The sequence below is a fragment of the Protomyctophum parallelum genome (genome assembly GCF_964188405.1).
Source record: "Protomyctophum parallelum genome assembly, chromosome: 2".
NCBI lineage: Eukaryota > Metazoa > Chordata > Actinopteri > Myctophiformes > Myctophidae > Protomyctophum > Protomyctophum parallelum.
In genome coordinates this window covers 38,830,291-38,850,467 of record NC_139699.1, presented here as the reverse complement: position 1 = coordinate 38,850,467, position 20,177 = coordinate 38,830,291, and the positions used below count along the sequence as shown (strand labels likewise).

General features: G+C 42.0%; 2 protein-coding genes across 2 annotated transcripts in view; both read left to right on the top strand.

The window, feature by feature from the left end:
• Nucleotides 1–3,473: 3,473 nt before the first annotated feature.
• On the top strand, nucleotides 3,474–4,844 carry LOC310876571 (26S proteasome non-ATPase regulatory subunit 12-like; the record flags this gene model as incomplete). Its single annotated transcript, XM_083790139.1, has 1 exon — nucleotides 3,474–4,844. The coding sequence occupies one exon, from the start codon at nucleotides 3,474–3,476 to the stop codon at nucleotides 4,842–4,844; it is 1,371 nt and encodes a 456-aa protein (XP_083646265.1).
• A 4,570-nt stretch (nucleotides 4,845–9,414) lies between these two features.
• The window catches only part of ext2 (exostosin glycosyltransferase 2), a 29,024-nt gene continuing 18,261 nt past the window's right edge, over nucleotides 9,415–20,177 (top strand). The window contains 8 exon segments of the mRNA XM_083792884.1: nucleotides 9,415–9,567; nucleotides 12,275–12,617; nucleotides 12,727–12,950; nucleotides 13,140–13,229; nucleotides 14,251–14,367; nucleotides 14,925–15,120; nucleotides 17,415–17,554; nucleotides 17,810–17,903. Of these exon segments, the coding sequence (XP_083649010.1) occupies nucleotides 12,303–12,617; nucleotides 12,727–12,950; nucleotides 13,140–13,229; nucleotides 14,251–14,367; nucleotides 14,925–15,120; nucleotides 17,415–17,554; nucleotides 17,810–17,903 (1,176 nt within the window). The 5' untranslated portion in view covers nucleotides 9,415–9,567; nucleotides 12,275–12,302.

The window sequence follows — 20,177 nt, the reverse complement described above, 5'->3', positions numbered from 1 at the left end:
TTTATTGGAAACACCCAAGTTGAGCTCTTCTATGATTAAAGCGCCAAACGGGGCGAGTAGTCCAGTATTCAGATAAGGAGGGACTTGAAAGCAAAAGGAATGCCCATAGCAATACCCATCATAGGGGTGGATGCAGTGGAATTAGGAGTCCTAATTGGCGGAGACCAATATTGGAAAATGGTCACAGGAAAAATGGAGAGACTGAATGAAGGTAGTTGCACTGGAAAGTGTATTTAGATGGCTGGTGCAAGTCACCACGCTAAATATCATAACTGAAGTTGTGGACATTGAAGTGATGGAGACTCAGCGTTGGAGAGGAACAGGCACTGTCAGATCAGTTACGCAACTTTTGGGAAATCGAATCCCTTGGAATCCACATGAAAGAAATGCATTCTGAGAAGGAAGACATGGCAGTGCATCCACGGCTTCCCAAGCCGTGCATGCCTATTCCCACTATAGGCATATCCACGGATATCCCAAGCCGTGCATATCCACGGCTTCCCAATCCGTGCATGCCTATTCCCACTATAGGCATAGGCCTATCCACGGATATCCCAACTCCCAAGCCGTGCATATCCACCTTCCCAGTTCAGCCGTGCATATCCACGGACATCCAAGCCGTGCATGAAGAAATGCCACTTGACAGTTTTCAAATCAGCCTCATGGTGGCGCTACAACAGGCCAAGTTTCGTCTCACACTGCACACACACCACACACCACACACCACACACCACACACACACACACACACACACACACACACACACACACACACACACACACACACACACACACACACACACACACACACACACACACACACACACAAACAAACATGTTTAAATTACTCATTTTGCCAAACATCACACATGCACTCTCCTGTCCTCCTGGTGGAGACCTGTGCCCAGAAGGGCACTTTTTCTAGTTAATTTCTGCATCTCTTAGGGCCCATTTAACCATAATGCATTTGGATGGCAAAAATGGCAGATCTGCAAGTTCAGTGTCTTGAATGAGATGTGCTGTGAGTTTGCATAGGACCATTGCACAGTGAAGTATAAACAGGCTGCATATCCCATAGGGATATACAGTATACTCCAGGTGGGCAACTGGCGGCCCGGGGGCCACATGCGGCCCCACCTTCACTTAATGTGGCCCTCAGGTTAATATCAGAATATGTTTGATTGGCTAAGCACGAATGTGCTTTTATGATTTTTTTTTAATATTGAAGGACAGAATAGATGTATGTTTGATGAAAGCCTTATTTAGTGTAGGCTACCTGTGCTGTGTAGAGGCAGCAACGATTCCTCCTTTTTATGGACCTCTAACTGTGTGGCAGAATCACTGGCTATCGTTGAGAAATGCACACAAACAGTATGACATAGTTCACTGCAAGGATTTGCATTTTAAACAAAGTGTGTTGGTGGTTCTTTTCTTTTTTTTTAATGGAAGAAAAGTAGATAATTGGAATCAAATTTCGATCAACTGCTGATATTCAAATGTTGCCTGTGGTTCAGTTTAATCAAAGACAAGACATACTGTAAATTGTATTTGCCACACATTACCGTACACAGCACAAGCATATAGACTTACATAACTACAGGGTGAAAATACAGTGTTTCATAATTGCATTTGTACATATTACTCAAAAAGTGCTGCACAATATGCAGATTACAATGTGCATAAGTGGTATCGGTGTATATATTGGAAAAACAAATAAAACAACCTGCTATCTGAGAGGTGGCTACGGGACTGAGATTCTGCTGGGACTCAGAAGAGGACAACTGCAGAATGTCTCTGGACCTGGTTGTCTGTGTAGAGAAGTACAGTAGGAAATTATGCCAAAATGACACATCTTGCAAAATGCAATTCCTGGAAACGCCACTGGGACAAACCACTGATTTTGATCTGGCCCTTTCACCCTCTGGTTTGATCACTGATTCAATTATAGAACTTTATGAACCAGGCTGCATAAACAAACATCTTCCATGAGACCTACTTTAACTCATCTTGTTTCCAACCAGGAATATTTCCCACCTTTTGCAGAAATGACTGTACACACATTAACCGGTTCATAAAGTTCTATAATTGAATCAGTGATCAAACCAGAGGGTGAAAGGGTTTGATGTTATAGTTAGTATACACAGGGAGAGAAGACTAGGGAATTGGAAAGGTCCTAACAAAATGTGATGGATGTCTTTTAGTCTGAAAGGGGTATGTGCCCTAATGCCTCCTCCTTCATTGTGACCTCACTGTTTGGCTTCTATCTCTGAACAGGGATCTTGCTGTCTATCTTGACCAATCAGCTGGCTCTTCTCTTCAGCACAGGCTAGAAGAGCTTCTAAGAACTCCAGGAACGTAATCTACAAGGAATAGACAAGAAGATACAGGTAAAATATTAATGAGCAGGAGAGAGAGATTGGCTGGATAGATGTATAGGCCTACTATGCACTACTACTGTATATGTAAGTACATCAATAATTGTATCTATTCTGAAAAATATTACTTTGATTTATTTTGTATTTGTTGTCAAAACATGAAACTTTTAATTTATGTTTTCTCATTAGGAACAAATAGATATTAGAGCACAAGAGCTCACCTCTAGATCCAGGTTGTAATAAGACCACTCTCCGGTGTCAATGTTCTCAGTACTCATGATCTTCAATAATATTCCTGTGGTCAGCTTGGCATCAAACAGACCAAGATCCTGGTTTCGGTGAGAAACATTGACTATAAAAACTGACTTAAACATTCTGGTTTATGAATCAATTAATAAATGAAAACAATAGAAATGTGTGGTAGTGGGATGTGGTTTCATGGCGACTGCAGAGAGAGAGCCACAGGGTGGGTGGCACCCTTCTGAAGTTAACACATGCCATATATACTGCCAGACTGTGCCAGCCCTATTTCTCTGTTGGTTAGTGCCCGTATCCTAGGATGTGTAGGCATGATGGAACCTATGGAACACCCTGCCTAGAACCTTACCTTCACCAGACACATTTGTCACAAACCCCTGGTTGAGAAATCCACATGCGTACGATCACTTCCACCACCTGTGAAGTAATGTGCAACAAAGTTTGAAGTGAAGGATTGCCATTACACACTCTTTTGCCTTTGGCTTTGTGTGTGTCTGTCCATATTTGTGACTTTCCATCGCAACATTTGAAGGCTGACCACACTTCTCTCTTTGTTGTTTTATTCTGGTGAACATAGTCACCTTTCGGGCAAAACATACATTCCCTTAGCAGCCCTTACTTGGGGAGCAAATGGAAACCAATTCAACTCTGTTGCACACGGCAACGGTTTGTGTGATGTGTGTCAGAACAAAGTTTTGGTCAGTCCATATAAGGTGTTGTAGGCCTTTAAGATGTTGACTTCATCAGAGGATCACCTAAAGAGAAAGGCAAGCGACAAGAGACACAGAGAGTAAGGTATATAAAGAGAGAGAGTTGACATATTTACTATTCAAATTTCAGCATGTCTGAGGGGCGATCAGAGCGGTCCGATGGGACGATAGTGAAGATGGAGGTGGACTACAGTTCAACTGTAGACCAGAGGCTCCCTGAATGCAAGACAATGGCTAAAGAGGGCCGCCTGCAGGACGCTGTCGAAAGCTTGCTGTCACTGGAGAAACAAACCAGGACAGCATCAGACTTGATGTCCACCACCAGAATTATGGTAGCAGTAGTCCAGATGTGTTATGAAGCTAAAGACTGGGAACGTCTCAATGACAACATCATTCTGCTCTCCAAACGAAGGAGCCAACTCAAACAGGCTGTTGCTAAAATGGTCCAAGAATGTTGCAAATATGTGAACGCAGTAACTGACATCATCATCAAGCAGAGACTAATTGATACTCTGCGTGATGTGACTGCTGGCAAGATCTATGTGGAGATTGAAAGGGCCAGGCTGACAAAAACCCTAGCTACTATGAAGGAGCAGAATGGTGATGTCAAAGAAGCAGCTGCTATCCTCCAAGAGCTGCAGGTGGAGACATATGGCTCCCTGGAAAAGAAAGAGAAGGTGGAGTTTATCTTGGAACAGATGCGGCTGTGCATTGCTGTGAAGGACTATATCCGTACCCAAATCATCAGCAAGAAGATAAGTACCAAGTTCTTCCAGGAGGAAGGCAGTGAAGAGCTGAAGATGAAGTTCTACAACCTTATGATTCAGGTGGACCAGCACGAGGGATCCTATCTGTCCATCTGTAAACATTACCTGGCCATCTATAATACGCCTTGCATCTTAGAGGACAACTCCAAGTGGCAACATGCCCTGAAGAGTGTCGTGCTGTACGTCATCCTTGCTCCACACGACAATGAACAATCCGACCTCGTGCACAGAATCAACAGAGACAAGAAATTGGAAGAGATACCTAAATACAAGGACCTCCTGAAGCAGTTCACCACTATGGAGTTGATGCACTGGACGTCACTAGTGGAGAACTATGGCAAGGAGCTGAGGGAAGGCTCTTGCGACAGCCATGCCACAGGTGTCTTCTCCTACTCTGAGGAGGGTGAGAAACGGTGGAAGGATCTGAAAAACAGAGTGGTACAGCACAACATCAGAATAATGGCCAAATATTACATTACGATCACAATGAAGAGAATGGCTGGACTCCTTGATCTCTCTGTCGATGAACTGGAGGAGTTCCTCTCCAACCTGGTCGTAAACAAGACCATTTACGCCAAGGTGGACCGGCTGGCTGGCATCATCAACTTCCAGAGGCCCAGAGACCCCAACAACCTGCTCAATGATTGGTCCCACAATCTCAACTGCCTCATGTCACTGGTCAATAAAACCACGCATCTCATTGCCAAGGAGGAGATGATCCATAACCTGCAGTAAAAAGAAATGGAGAAAAAATAAAATAAAAATATGGGATAATATGGCATGGCTTTCCTGTGGATTTCTGATGTCATCTATATTTGGAGTTCATATCCATCTACACATATGGTTTTATGGCAGGACGTTGGATCTGACATTATGAATAGTGGGAAAATATTTAAAAAAGGGGAAAAAAACAATACAATCTAATATTGGAACAACTGGAGCAAGCAGTTAAAAGTTCAAGGTTGTACTTTATTGTTAAATCTTGAGTACAGGTACATAAGAGTAAAACTTATTTTTGTTTGGCTTCCTTCAGACAATGCAGCAGCATAGATAACATCAAACATCAATCAAGCACAGAAAACAAAGCAAACAACGTAGAATGCATTTGACAAACAAACCTTTTGAGGAGTGCTAGCCCCTCTTTTGCCCAACTTTGTGTGTTTGTACGACGGAAATTATTTGATTGGCTGAGAACGGAATGTGATATGATTATGTATGATGATGTATAAGACTTTTGCAATCTTGCAAACCACTGAACCCGATCAGCATCATATTTCCTGTGCAAGTAGCCAGGAAGTATCTCCCCAAATGTCTGCTCTCGCAGACACTCGCAGGAGGAATCAACAAAGAAATACACCCCTCCAAACAAAAATAACCCTAAGCAGTGACCTCTTCGTCTTCTGTTTTAAAGGGATATTTCACTTCACAAAAAAAAAAGCTTTTGGTCATTTTATCGTCTACTCAGGCTTATGTGAACACCCCAGACAGTTTTTAAGGTGCTTGATTCAATATGTAGATTTATTTTAATATTCATTTTAGGGTGTGTCGATTTGATGTTTAGTTTGTAAACCTAGTTTTTAGTTTCTGACCGCATAGTCAGGGAATATTATCAGTATAATGTTGTCTTATGTCACTTCACCAATGTGTTTGTAAAGATGTCTACTAACATACTGTATCCCACATTGGTTTATATTCAACCACCCTAGGGGAAGTTTTGACAGCTGCTGAAAGTTGGGGTACCATCAACAACCAATATATGGCAACATGTTCTAAATTTCATTATGCTTTAAATAGCATGTGACATGTCAAACTAGGGGGTTTTCATCATTCCAAATCCATTCCAAGCATTAGTTTTGCACGAAAAACGACCATAGCCGTCATCACAAATGTGATGAGGTCAAGACATTTGGGCATATTTGGGCAAGTGGTTATGGCCAAAGTAGGGGGTCTGGCCAAACTAGGGGTCAAACTAGGGGGGTTTCATGATTCTGAACCCACTCCAAGCATTCGTTTTGCACGAAAAACACTCGTTGGGCAACATTTGGCCATAGACACTTGCTCAAATGTGCTGAGGGCTATGGCCTTTTTAAGCCCCCTAGTTTGACCCCTAGTTTGGCCATAGACCCCTTAGTTTGGCCATAGCCAAACATTCTTGGTAAGAAATGTATTCCCAGATTTTATTAATATCCCCTGGGCCCTGACTAGCAGCCGGTTGTTTAGTAGCTTCCAAAGCTCCCGAGGATTGTTTTTGTTTTCCTCTGCTTTATCATTGTTAAAGTTACTTTTTGCGGATTTGGTCATGGCAGTCACAATGTTTTTTAGCTTGTTCACTTGGGTTTTTAGGATGCTCAGTTGGGTTTGAAGATCACTGAGGATCGGTGAGGTGCCTGTGTTTTTTTTACAGCACCTCACTAGATCTTTAAATTAACTTTGGTTTATCCTCAGTCAAAATCTAAACTGTTGGTGTTGGCCTGTATTTAAAAACCTATAAAAGTCTCTCGTTGCATCACTACTATCCTTTTTCCCATTATGCTCAATGGAAACGACAGATTGTTGTATCTTGCCAAGAGAACTGAGAGCTTAGCATATATTTAACACATTCATAGATGTTTGGGAAAAAAATAAGTTTAACAAGCGGTCCGCGGTGTGAAGTGAGAAGCGTGAGGACGCGCTTCAAAAGACTGGGGGGGTGATTCTAGCCCCCAGCCAAGACCCAGCCCGCAACAGCCATGCCAATCGGGCTCAGCCCTATTGGCACGACAGGTTGTGCGTTGGTCTGGCAAGTGGGAGGCCCGGGTTCAATCATTATTATTAGGAAATTATTAGTCAATGGACCATTGGTTGAGAGTTGAGACCCAGTGGGATGTTGTATACACATGGGATGTGAGTGATACAAAAGCACTAATCTTAGCCCATATCCCCACCCAACACAACAGTGATCCCCAGGTTGATACTAAGTCAGGGTGGCGGTCCCTCATTCACAATCAGTAGAAAACCATTGCTTTAGGACATTTGGGCTTATTTTATTGCCATGATAAGCCCATTACTGGCAAAAAGTTAAAAGGTAATAACTTTATTAACTTTAACTGTTATTAACTTTGCACTTTTTGGGGGCCCCTAAGCTTGAGCCTCTGTGTGACAGCAACGAGGCCACACAGAGGCTGAAGCTCAGGGGTCCCCCTAGCTCAGAGCCCCCTGGGCCGGGGCCCACCAAGCCCGTTGGATAATCCTCCCTGCGGGCTTAGCTGGAAACCACACATTACTAACATCAAGTACAAAGTGGCTAGAACTTCTAGAAGTATAGCAGTCATAAATAAAGCAAAGCAGGTTCTCGATCCTAAGTCTCTTCACACTCTTTACTGTTCATTAGTCTTACCATATTTTCATTATTGTGCTGAGGTTTGGGGAAATAACTATAAAATTTCAGTTCAGTCGCTAGTCATTCTACAAAAGAGCCATTCACAAGGTCGGCTATCTGGAACATACTAATTCTCTATTTTTACAGTCAAAACTGCTCAAATTCACTGACATAGTAGCTTATAAAACAGCAATAATAATGTACTATGCTAAGAACCATAATTTACCTGCAAATATTCTGAATTTGTTTCAGGATAGGGAGGGGGGTTATCATTTGGGGGGAAAATGTAATTTTAAAACGTTAAACGGAAATACCACAATGAAAAGTTTTTGTGTTTCGATTGGGGTGTAACACTGTGGAACAATTTGAGGGATGAGCAAAAACAATGTTCTAGCATCAATCTGTTTAAAGTAATGAATAATAATATGATTTTCACAAAATACAGGGAGGAGGAAAAGGGATAATTCCAGGTGTTTGTTTTTAAAATGGTTATTTTTGAGGTGTAGGTGTAGGGCCTATGATATGCTATGTTTATTGAATTTATATATGTTTATAGTATACTATTTATTAAAATGTATATGTGTCGCGTTTTATGTATATGCGTTTTTTTCTTATATAAAATTGAAGAGATTAACTTTGATAATGAGTAGTTTAAATTGAAGCACAGAAGTCAGGGATTTGTTTACACGACCAAACACGCACCACTTCGAATCGTATTTAGCAGCCACAATACCAAGCTAAGTGAACCTGAACCATACATGTCTGATTGATTGATTGATTGAAATATTTATTAACAGTTTGTAGAATTTACAGTACATTTTAAGCACAAACTCAATACAAAGACTGTCAACTGTGAGTGGACGACCCAATTAAGCATTACACTTGTTTACAACAGGGTCCACATTGTTCAATTCATCAAAACATTTAAAGACATACAACCATTTAGAGACATACAAATAGACATTTCTATGTAGTTAAAGAACAACAGGAATTCATCATATGGGAAGCAAAAAAGGGAAAATATACAAGCACTGGGAAAATATACAATATACAGTGAGGGAAATGGGGTGGGGGGGTGGGGGGGATTCAGATTTTACAGAGGCCAGTTTCGAATTGCAGCCATCCGTAGGTGCCCTTTGAGAGCGGTTTTGAAGGAGTCAAGGGATTCACATGTCTTAATGACTGTTGGTAGGGCGTTCCACATTTTGGTGGCATAGGAGCGAAAAGAATTTAGTCCCTTGTTTGTGCCGAATCTGGGTTGTACATGGTTTGTTGCACTCCCTCTGGTGTTGTGGGTGTGGACTTCGTTTACATTAAGGAAGTATTTAGACAGGTACATGGGTATCTTGGTGGTGTATCGAATCTTGTGGACCAGACCCATTGCAAGATGCTGTACTCTGTCGACGACCCTAAGCCATCCCAGCCTGTCAAAGTGGGCAGGGGTGAGGTGGGTTCGGGGGGTGAGGCCAAGTAGGAGCCTGACCAGTTTGTTTTGGGAGGTCTGGAGCCTTGTTTTAAGGGCCTTTGAGGTGCTGTGGTACCAAGAGGTGGATGCATAGTCAAAGAAACCTTGTACGAGGGCTCCTGTTAAGGTCTTCAAGGTGTTTTTGCTGACCAGTGAGGAGATCCTGTAAAGGAATCTTGTTCTTTGATTGACTTTTTTGATTACGTTGGTGGCCATTTTATCACCGGAAAGATTAGCCTCCAGGATGGAACCTATGGTAGGTAATTTGATCTTTTCGTGTGATAATATTGTCACCCACTCTAACCAAGAAGCCATCTGCCTTGCTGTCTTTGTGTCGTTTTCTTATATTTTAAGTTATTTCTTTTAATTGTTCTTCCTTGTAATTAGGAAATGCAACGAATTGTTTCTGTTTTATTTATTTGTATTGGCATATTCGAAATAAACATGACAAACAAGAACGTCACTTCCGGAAATCACAGCGCTAATGTTAGCCAGCTACTGCTAGGCTAGTAGGCATAGGTTCTGTAGACAGAAACGGAACACTAAAATACAAAGCTTTTATTTGTATTATTTTTGTATAGAGGTGACTATGAATTAGCACCAAGCTGTCCACTTCACTTTGATCAAACGTGCAGGTAAGGATATGTGTGTAGAATACTATGTTTAAGCTGCTCTTTTGATTGTTAGCAAAACAATGCAACGCAGCTAACGTTAACCTAGCATGAAATCCAAATACTGTATAACGGTAGCTGTTTACAATTTGCCTGTAGGGACCATTGGCGTTAGTTTTTGATATTATATACGTTTGCCAAATGGCCACCTATAAGGACAGAACCGTTGTGGTTTTCTCGAAGTATGCCATTGCCTATAGCCTGGTACCAACTGGCATGTGCTCTGATTGTACAATGTTTGCATTAAGCAAAGAGTCTAAATCCAGATTGGGAGTAATAGTCCACAAACAGGGTAAGTGGTCAATTTACTGAGGCTTGGTTAAGGAATAAATAGCTGGACATACAGATTCACTGGGGAGTGGGTGTTGTAATATCCTAAGTACTGGACCCTCGTCTGGTTCTGACAGACCGGTCTTGTGTGTGTAGGCTGGGTGGCGTACGACCCGGTTGAATTATTCCTTGGTCCGGCGGCGGACAGACGGACGGGCCCGGGAGAACAATAACATGACACCAGACAGTATCACGCTAAGACGTTGACCAAGTTTATTACATACACACAGAACATGTATAGCTTTTGGATCCTCATGTCCTAATGACGTCACCTTAACACCTTGAAGACCTTAACAGGAGCCCTCGTACAAGGTTTCTTTGACTATGCATCCACCTCTTGGTACCACAGCACCTCAAAGGCCCTTAAAACAAGGCTCCAGACCTCCCAAAACAAACTGGTCAGGCTCCTACTTGGCCTCACCCCCCGAACCCACCTCACCCCTGCCCACTTTGACAGGCTGGGATGGCTTAGGGTCGTCGACAGAGTACAGCATCTTGCAATGGGTCTGGTCCACAAGATTCGATACACCACCAAGATACCCATGTACCTGTCTAAATACTTCCTTAATGTAAACGAAGTCCACACCCACAACACCAGAGGGAGTGCAACAAACCATGTACAACCCAGATTCGGCACAAACAAGGGACTAAATTCTTTTCGCTCCTATGCCACCAAAATGTGGAACGCCCTACCAACAGTCATTAAGACATGTGAATCCCTTGACTCCTTCAAAACCGCTCTCAAAGGGCACCTACGGATGGCTGCAATTCGAAACTGGCCTCTGTAAAATCTGAATCCCCCCCACCCCCCCCCCTCCCCATTTTCCCTCACTGTATATTGTATCTTTTCCCTTTTTTGCTTCCCATATGATGAATTTAGCTACATAGAAATGTCTATTTGTATGTCTCTAAATGTTTGTATGTCTTTAAATGTTTTGATGAATTGAACAATGTGGACCCTGTTGTAAACAAGTGTAATGCTTAATTGGGTCGTCCACTCACAGTTGACAGTCTTTGTATTGAGTTTGTGCTTAAAATGTACTGTAAATTCTACAAACTGTTAATAAATATTTCAATCAATCAATCAATCAGTCACTAACTAAGACATAACAATCTATAGCTGCCTGCAGCACGCTGACCTTGCTAAATGTCTCCACTCCAGGAGCTAACTATAAAGTATGTTACAGTTCAGGCAGTACACAATACATATCTAGTACATTTCAAGCACATTGTATATTCACGTACAAGTACATTGTACAAGTACACAGCATAGGCACTCAGATCATATCATACTACAACAGTGGGGAGGAAGGGTTTATCCCCAGATGTTGTGAAGTGATCACTGCAAGTGAAAGAGTCACCAGGCTGTCCGTCAATCGGAGGCCATAAGAGAGCTGTGTTAAACATTTTCAAGGTTTTTCCAAATCTATAATCTATCGCCTAAGTATAAACTATAGAGTTATAGTGGCTAAAACAATCTTTGAGGGGCGCTGGCCCCTGCTATATTCAGCTATTGGAGTAGATTTACGTCTTACACAAACATTAAATTCCCATTGCCAATTAATGTGTCATATGTGGACGAGCAAATCGGTATATTTGTCCAACACAAAGATTAAATTCCCATTGACAATGAATGGAGAATTTATGTCATATGTGGATGAGCAAATAGGTATTTTTGTCCTACACAAAAAAGATTCAATTCCCATTGACAATGAATGGAGTGGAGAATTTATGACACGTCATACGTGTCTGAGGAAATGATAATGATGTATGATGATAAGAGCGCCCCTCACTTCACACGGGTGTGATTAATGATACTTAACTATTTTACTGGGAACCACCTGAAACAACCCCAACTGAGCATGAGCAGTAAGGCAGGCATGCAGCGAGGCACTCTTGGCGTGAGCATTGAGCAGATATGACAGTGCCCACTGGCCAAATGACCTGGTGTAATGGGGACACCAGGTTGAGGGGAAAATGTAGGGGCGCGAATACTCACCCTGGCGAATCCAGTCAAGAGGAGCTGAAGCAGTGATGATGATTAAGTCACTATGGGTGAGACCCTGACCAAGTGCCAAACTTGTGCGTTCTCCACTCGGAGAGTTTCAAATTACCTAGCAGGCTACAGCACCTGGTGGAGACAGAACGGTTGTCGAGATTTGTAGATTACAGACATACTGAATCATTCATACATACGTACAGTACATATACAGTGATAACCTGCATTCTTGCCAGATTTATCAGGGGTGAAACTATTGCAAAACTATAATTGTCACGATATAACTACCAAAGAATAATGTAACGTTGCATAATGTAATTTTTATTTATTTATTTTTTATAGTGGTTGGTTGGAAAGAGTGGAGTCAGGCATGTGTGCATCCGGTAAGTATAGTTCCCGGGGCCCTGCTCTCATCCCGCGGATGAAGACTAAGCATCGGATATACTACATCACTCTGTTCTCTGTGGTCCTGCTTGGACTTATCGCCACGGGGATGTTCCAGTTCTGGCCCCACTCTATCGAATCGACCGCTGATTGGAGCCTGGACAAACGCAGCGTGCATGATGCACCTCTGGTCCGCCTCCCAGTTTCCAGTGCCATCCCAGAGAGGGGTGACCTCAGCTGTCGCATGCACACTTGTTTTGATGTGTACAGATGTGGCTACAACCCTAAAAACCGAATCAAGGTGATTATTACCTCTCAGGGCTGTGTCTTTATCACCGGCAACCTGCAAAAGAATGTATTTTTGTCTGATTTCTGTTAATGTAATCATTGTTCCCATCTTTGCGTTGTAGGTGTATATTTACCCTCTGCAGAGATTTGTGGATGAGGTGGGGGTTCCCATCAGTAGCACTGGACTATCAAGGGAATACAATGACCTGCTCAGTGCCATATCTGACAGTGACTTCTACACCGATGATGTCACCAGGGCATGTCTCTTTGTACCTTCTATTGATGTACTGAACCAGAATTCCCTGCGCATCAGAGAGACTGCACAGGCTCTGGCCATGCTGCCTAGGTAAACAGCACCTCTTATACCCTAGGACAGGTCCATTTCTGAAATATTTGTTCAGGCCTTGAGCCCTTGACCTGTCTTTTTAACACCCCCATCGCCCAGGACGAAGTTCTTTGTCCTTTCTATTAGTAACGCCCGACGCCCAAGACGAAGTTTGATCCAAACTTGATGTTATATGTATGCGTTTTGTAGATGGGACAAAGGAATGAATCATCTGCTGTTCAACATGTTACCCGGAGGCCCTCCAGACTACAATACAGCCTTGGATGTACCCAGAGACAGGTATTTGGATTGTATTTGTATCCTTTATTGTTCTTAAAGAATTTGATGTCAAATGTGTGATTTATGAATAAATCGACAACATTTTGTGATTCTCATTCAGACCACTAGAGGGAAGCACGGTGTCATGATATATATATATACGGGTATATATCAGCGCTTTCCCATTTGTTAGAACAAAGCAAAAGTGTGCCTTTTGTCCCTTTGGATTTTGTTGTTGTTTTCCACTTATATCATTTGTGCATCATTTAAAATTATATCTGGTGCATGGTATCATCTCCAGCAACATATTACAAACCTAAAATGATATTCACAATAAATGGCAAACACTCAAGATGATCATTACATCACATGAGCATTACATCTGAGAAGAGATGGGAAAGATTCTAGCAGCTTACTAGCCTAGACCTCAAGCCAATGTGTCTCAGCCTCACTTGTGATTGGACTGTTGGTTCTGGTTTGAAAAGAAGGGTTTTAGGAACACCCAGTCTTCAGACAATGGACATTTATCTGGAGCTGTAGGGAATTTCCTGGGCTCATCCAGCTGGGCTCCATTTGGCACAGAGTCTCATCAGATCCAGGTGTGTGTGTGTGTGTGTGTGTGTGTGGCACTTGACATGAACTTAAATGGATATTCATCTTGCTATAGGTTTGAATTTGTTTGAAGTAGGTGTTTTTCATTTGATAATTTAAAATGGCCTTTATTGGTTGACGCAGCAGCAGAGGTACAAGGAAAGCAACAGATACTACAATTGTTATTATTTATTAACTCATAATCATTGTAATATTATGTATTTACTCATTAATTAATTGTGTGACATCATACAATCTAGCTATCTTGATGACAAAGTTGTTGATTAGAAAATGATAACTGATATAATAATTATTTTATTTTTATAGCGCATTTCTATGATTACTCAACGCTCTTTACAATGGTCCATTCATTCATACAGTACATAATAAAGTGATTTGAAGGCACTGTGTTTTGTTTATCTGAATTGTGTACATTTTGTGTGTATTTTAGAGCACTGCTGGCCGGTGGAGGTTTCTCCACATGGACCTACAGACAGGGCTATGACGTCAGCATCCCAGTGTACAGTCCCCTGTCTGCAGATGTTGAGCTGCCTGAGCGACAGCCTGGGTGAGCTCATCACCACTTAACTGCATCACTCATCGTCTTGTCAAGGGGTCACATCGTGACTAGATTACAGTCACTACATCTTATTACTGTAGTGACAATGTTCTCTGGAGGTCAAATGAGGCATCGTGCTATGTTCATGACTGCATCTTCATCGCTAAACACGACTGAATACAACGAAACATATCGTCGTCACTGTATCTATCTCAGTTTAAACAGTTTTTCTTTATTTTCATGTACTGTCGTACAAAATTGTCTCACACAGATAACAAAAATAGCTGATTTACAAGCTCACAACGCATCGCAACATGTGATCCTGTAGGTGTACAAAATAGGTTGTGAGCTTGTTGTGAATTTTGAAAAAGTCGAAAACTAATCAATTTCAAGAGCTAGTGACTCAATAAATCATAAGTACCTTGGATCCATTGCAATTATATTTTCCCATATTCTGAAAAGTAACGATTTTTGGACATACAAGGTTTCTGCCAACAGCAACTTGTAAACAAATTGCATGATGGCTCAACTGTAAAATATAATTGGTGACATTTTCATTCCTCCAGGCCACGGCATTACTTCATTTTGTCATCTCAGACAGCCATCCACAGAGAATACCGTGCCGAACTGGAGCGTTTGAAGGAGGAAAATGGAGAGGCACTGCTCCTTCTAGACAAGTGCAGTAACCTCTCTCAGGGAGCTGCCTCTGCACGCAAGCGTTGCTACAAGGGACAGGTGTATGACTACCCACAGATCTTGCAGGTGAGTGATGTACTCAGTGCATACAGTAACTGTTTATGCAGATTTAAACATGCATGTGCGACTGTGTTTGTGTGTACACACACACACACACACATACATGAATTAGGTGGTGCTCAATAAAACTTACCTGAACCAAGAAGGAAGTTCACTGTCTGAAAAATGTATAATGAATGCTTAAGTTACTTAAACTTGCATCTAATGCTCAATGGAGGTGGCTCCACTGCTTGCAAAACGAAATATTATTGTATAGAAGTCTATGAGAAAATTACCCCTCAATCGGCAGTTTCAAGTCTTCTTCAATACAGCATGATGTTCATTTTGTAAATTATGGTCCCATTTAGAGTAAATTAGACAAAGCAAGTTATACTTTAGACCATGGCTACGTGATTGTTATGGATCTATGGTAGCTTTGCTGTTTTTGATATTGAAACACAACATGGCGCACAAGCAAGTATATATATATATATATATATAAATAGAATTACATAAATGAAATGCCACCATAAACTGGACTCTAATCAGGGATTAGACGCCTTGATAGGTCCTGATTCTTCAAAAACGAAATGCGCCAGAGTGTAACGGTGGCGGAAACAGATATCGTATTTATCCGTCCGATCAAGCTAAGTTGAGATGACGTGTTATTCAGAGAGTGGTGTGTACCACAGGTTCGCAGGCGTATCGCAGGTGTATGTCATACTGAATGCAGCGGGTGCAAAGTGATCGGAAAAGCAACCGACAACCTCATCTGCATAGATCCACGCCCCATATCGTACCATAAAAGGCTTCAAGCATGACTCAGCAGACAGCAGTTTGTCTGAGATCCGTCTGTCAAAAAAAGAAAAAAGGCTTTGCAGCCGCAGACTATATAGCGGCTTCACAAATTACAATAAAAATGATTGCTGGAAAGAAATTACAGCCGCGGTCACTGCTATGAATATAGCCCGCACTCTATTAATTTAATAATTCTACACATGTAGGAGCAGGACAGTTAGGGCTTTTATGTTATGTCGTTTTTGCACCATTGTATATTACCACTGTAGGCTACTATATATGTACAAACTATGTACAACGGTGCGTGCTCCGCTGAAGCAATATAATTATAATTTATTTAATTAAGTTCTGGACCAAGGCGGGTGCTCACTCACACCTTTGCAGAGGTAAAACATATCCGATATTTAAAATATCGGATATATGTCAATGCAAAAGAGAGAGAGAGAGAGAGAGAGAGAGAGAGAGAGAGAGGAGAGAGAGAGGGAGGGGGGCATGGGCCCTCGACACTGGTTTGCGCGATAAAGAACAGTAGCCTATACATTCATAAGTGAATAATTATAGGCCTACCTCGTAGGCCTGGGATCCTCTTGTCTGAAGAAATTATAATCCAGTGAGTTTATCCAGTGAGTTAAACTATTCTGTGTGTGGCATCCATGCATGTGATCAATATCAATAATATACATTATTATAAAGTCTGCCCGTCATGTTTGTGAACAAGTGCGAGTGCAGGTGAGCTGGCTTAAAACTATGATATGACTGGCCGACTTTCAAACACGCTGATGCCATTCATTAGGCTAATGTGGTCTTCTATTTTTTTCCAATGTGAATCGGATCGGCAGCACGCTGCTGTCTGCCCCCCCCCCCCCCCCCCCCCCACACACACACACACACACACACACCGACAGTCAGAGAACTGACTCACTAACTATACAACACTAACCAGGCCTATGTTCTTATTATAATTGTGAGTTTGTTTTTTAACATGCAGCGAGTCCGCGAGAGCCGATCTACAAGCTCACAACGCGTTGCACTGCGAGTAGAAAGCTGTCAAGTGAGCAGCCCCAATCGCGCATGATAGAAATATCCTAATGCATGCATTAAAGGCATACAAGTGCACTCGGCTTTTATATATATATATATATATAGGCTATCATTTTTTTATGACCAATATGTTGGGGACACATGCCTACATATTTTATCTGAGATTTGGGAACAATTTATTGATTCAGCATGAAGACTAAAGCCTTCTGAATAAATCTATACGCAAGTGTATGGTTCCGAAAATTTCTCCGCCACCTAAAGAGGTGGCGGAGGATTTAGCGGAATTTCCGACAAACCAAAGGCAGCGTCAAGTTCACGGCCATTTTCATGAATTCCAAATTAATGTGGGAAATCCACGTAAATGCCTTTCCGCTAGCGGCACGTCAATATATAAGCGGAAGCGCGTTGAAGAATCAGGCCCCTTGATACTATACAATGTAGAATCACATACTTTAGGACTTATTCTTGTTGTGTCTCTGCAGGAGTCCTCATTCTGTGTTGTCCTGCGAGGGGCTCGTCTGGGTCAAGCAGCGCTTAGTGATGTGATGCAAGCTGGCTGTGTCCCTGTGGTCCTAGCTGATTCCTACATCCTGCCCTTCTCTGAAGTTCTTGACTGGAAAAGGTACACTTATGGCACAGATCAACTGACCATAGGAACATGAATGAAAAGGTCTGGACCGAACTGTTGGCAACAAGGCATTAAAAACCAGGGCAGCGGTGACACCCTGCAGGAACTTTTTCATGGCCTGACTTTTGGGCTATACAATTTACCAACGCCAGGATGAGAATACATATTGGTGTACAAGTTGTTCAGCCAACATGAAACTGTTAAATAATCGTGTGTGTGTGTGTGTGTGTGTGTGTGTGTGTGTCGTAGGGCATCTGTGGTTATTCCTGAGGAGAAACTGTCAGAGATGTACACCATTCTGAAGAGTATTCCTCACAGACAGGTGGAGGAGATGCAGAGACAGGTACGACTCCCATCTTACAGGTGTATTCAAATAATGTATGTAGCATGGCTTTAGTTAAGTGCTGATTTAGCAGCAGTGGAAGAGATGTGACTTGAGCAGTTGCTTTTCAGCTCTGAGTTGCGTGTCTTTACCTCACTCAGCAGCCAAACAAGCATGTCTGTGTGCTGTAGTACCATTACAAAGCCTCTCTGATGGGACCAATTGACAGGCTCTTACAAAGCTCATAGACACTCCACTCTGCAAGATTTTATTTCCTCCTTATTTGCTAAGTCGTGGCAAAAAAAGTCTTCCTCTGAAGACACACAACTATATTGCTTTTAGTTATGGTGAAATGGATGGCAGACAGCTCGCTCTCTATCTTTTTTTTTTTTTACATTTAATAGCCACGTTGAACTACAATAAACAAAAGTGAAAGCTCCTATGAGAGAAGTGCACAGGTTCAAGCTGTTTCTCATTCCCTTGTATCAACGCTGGTCCATTTACCAATTATACTGGCCAAACAGACATCTTAGACCTAGAGCTCGGAGACTGGCTCGGAGTTGAATTACAGCAGACGAGCTGTAAAACATGGCTCCCTGAGGGGGGTGTAGACTCGCCTCTCTGTAGCTCACAGCTAGCTTAACGGTATAGATATGATTTTCTAATCTACTGAGTGACCACAGTGTTCCACTGTCTGCTGTCTGATGTTCAAACGCTTGCTTCAAGGTTATCCTTGGTGTCCCTCTTGGGATACATTTCTCTATAGGAGAATTCTAGAATTTCCATTGGTGCACAATAGGATGGCCTTCTTAGCTTTTGGCACAAACGAAAACTAGAAAATACTTGATTTGGGTATGTATTTGTGATGGGTAGCTACTTGATTTCATTATTAAAATGCATATTGAGAATCGAATAGGAATTCCACAGGGTTGAGAAGCCAATCCTGTATCTTGCACAACTTTGTATCTTGTACAACTCTGTATCTTGAACTTTTTTGTTTGCCACAGTGTTTAATGTTGTTCATCAATTCATAAGTCATAGTGATTGAATCATGATGTACACAAATATCACTATTACTTGTACAGTAAAACATCACACCCGTGTGAAGTGAGGGGCGCTCTTATCATCTTACAACATCAATTCCAACGTAATGTTTGTTTTAGTCCTCATTCCTCAACACAAACATTACATTTCTCTTCATTGTCAATGGCGTTTTTAAAACCAACATTGAACTAAAAACAAACATTAAACCTGTATATAGGAGGGGCTTACGCCCCTCAATAAGTAATTGGAGCAGTGTCTAAAGGCCTATACTGTCAAAGATCTGTTTGTCCTACTGACTGTGCATCATATACATTGTTAACAGTTTGACTGTTTTTTACGATTAACCCGCATTTTAATCAACCCCCCTTCACTGCCGAGATTGTTGTATTACCTTTAGAGCATACGCTGAATTATTTGGGCTTTTAATCCGCGAAAATCCATCAAAAAAAGCTCCCGTGGTTTGTTATGATCTGTGTGTAGCATCCACCATCTTGGTGCACCCGGAAGACGCACACAAGATTGGTTTCAATGAGGCGTTGCACCCAATGCATTTCCATTGGCCTCAATTTCCCAGAAGCCCTAGCAGCCCACAGCATGTGACGATTTCCGGTTTCGTCATCACAGCGAAGGCATCCAGTCTCATACTCCGCGACGAAGACGGATTTTCTTTTGATTCATTACATTACGGCGGATTAAACACATAAAACAAAAGGCGGGTATGTCCGATACGGCAGCGACATTAACCTGGAGTAATCCATTCCCGGCACGGAAACTGTTAAGCATCTTGCCTAACTGAGATGGGCAGGTAGTTATACTATAAGCTTTCTATCTCCCACAGTTGTATTGAGCTATAAAAATAAATCATACAGTAAGCCAGTGCAGGACAGGTACACGTTGTCTTATCCACAAATCCACTTTCAATTTCCATGTTATGCAGCACATCTGGGTAGTTGTATTACCATTTAAAGTTAATACCCAACTTCAAGTATGATGCAAAGTCGTAGATAAACCATTACTTACAGATGGTAACACAAATACAGTATTTGAAGCAGGTGTCCAGTGTGACGTGTGGTAACATTGTTGGGGCGGCTGTGGCTCAGGAGGTAGAGCAGGTCGTCCAATGATCCCTGGGTCGGTGGTTCAAATCCCAGCTCCTCCTGTCCACATGTCGAAGTGTCCTTGGGCATGACACTGAACCCTACATTGCCTCCAATGAGTCGGTCGGTGTGAGCTTGCCACCATTGGTGTGTG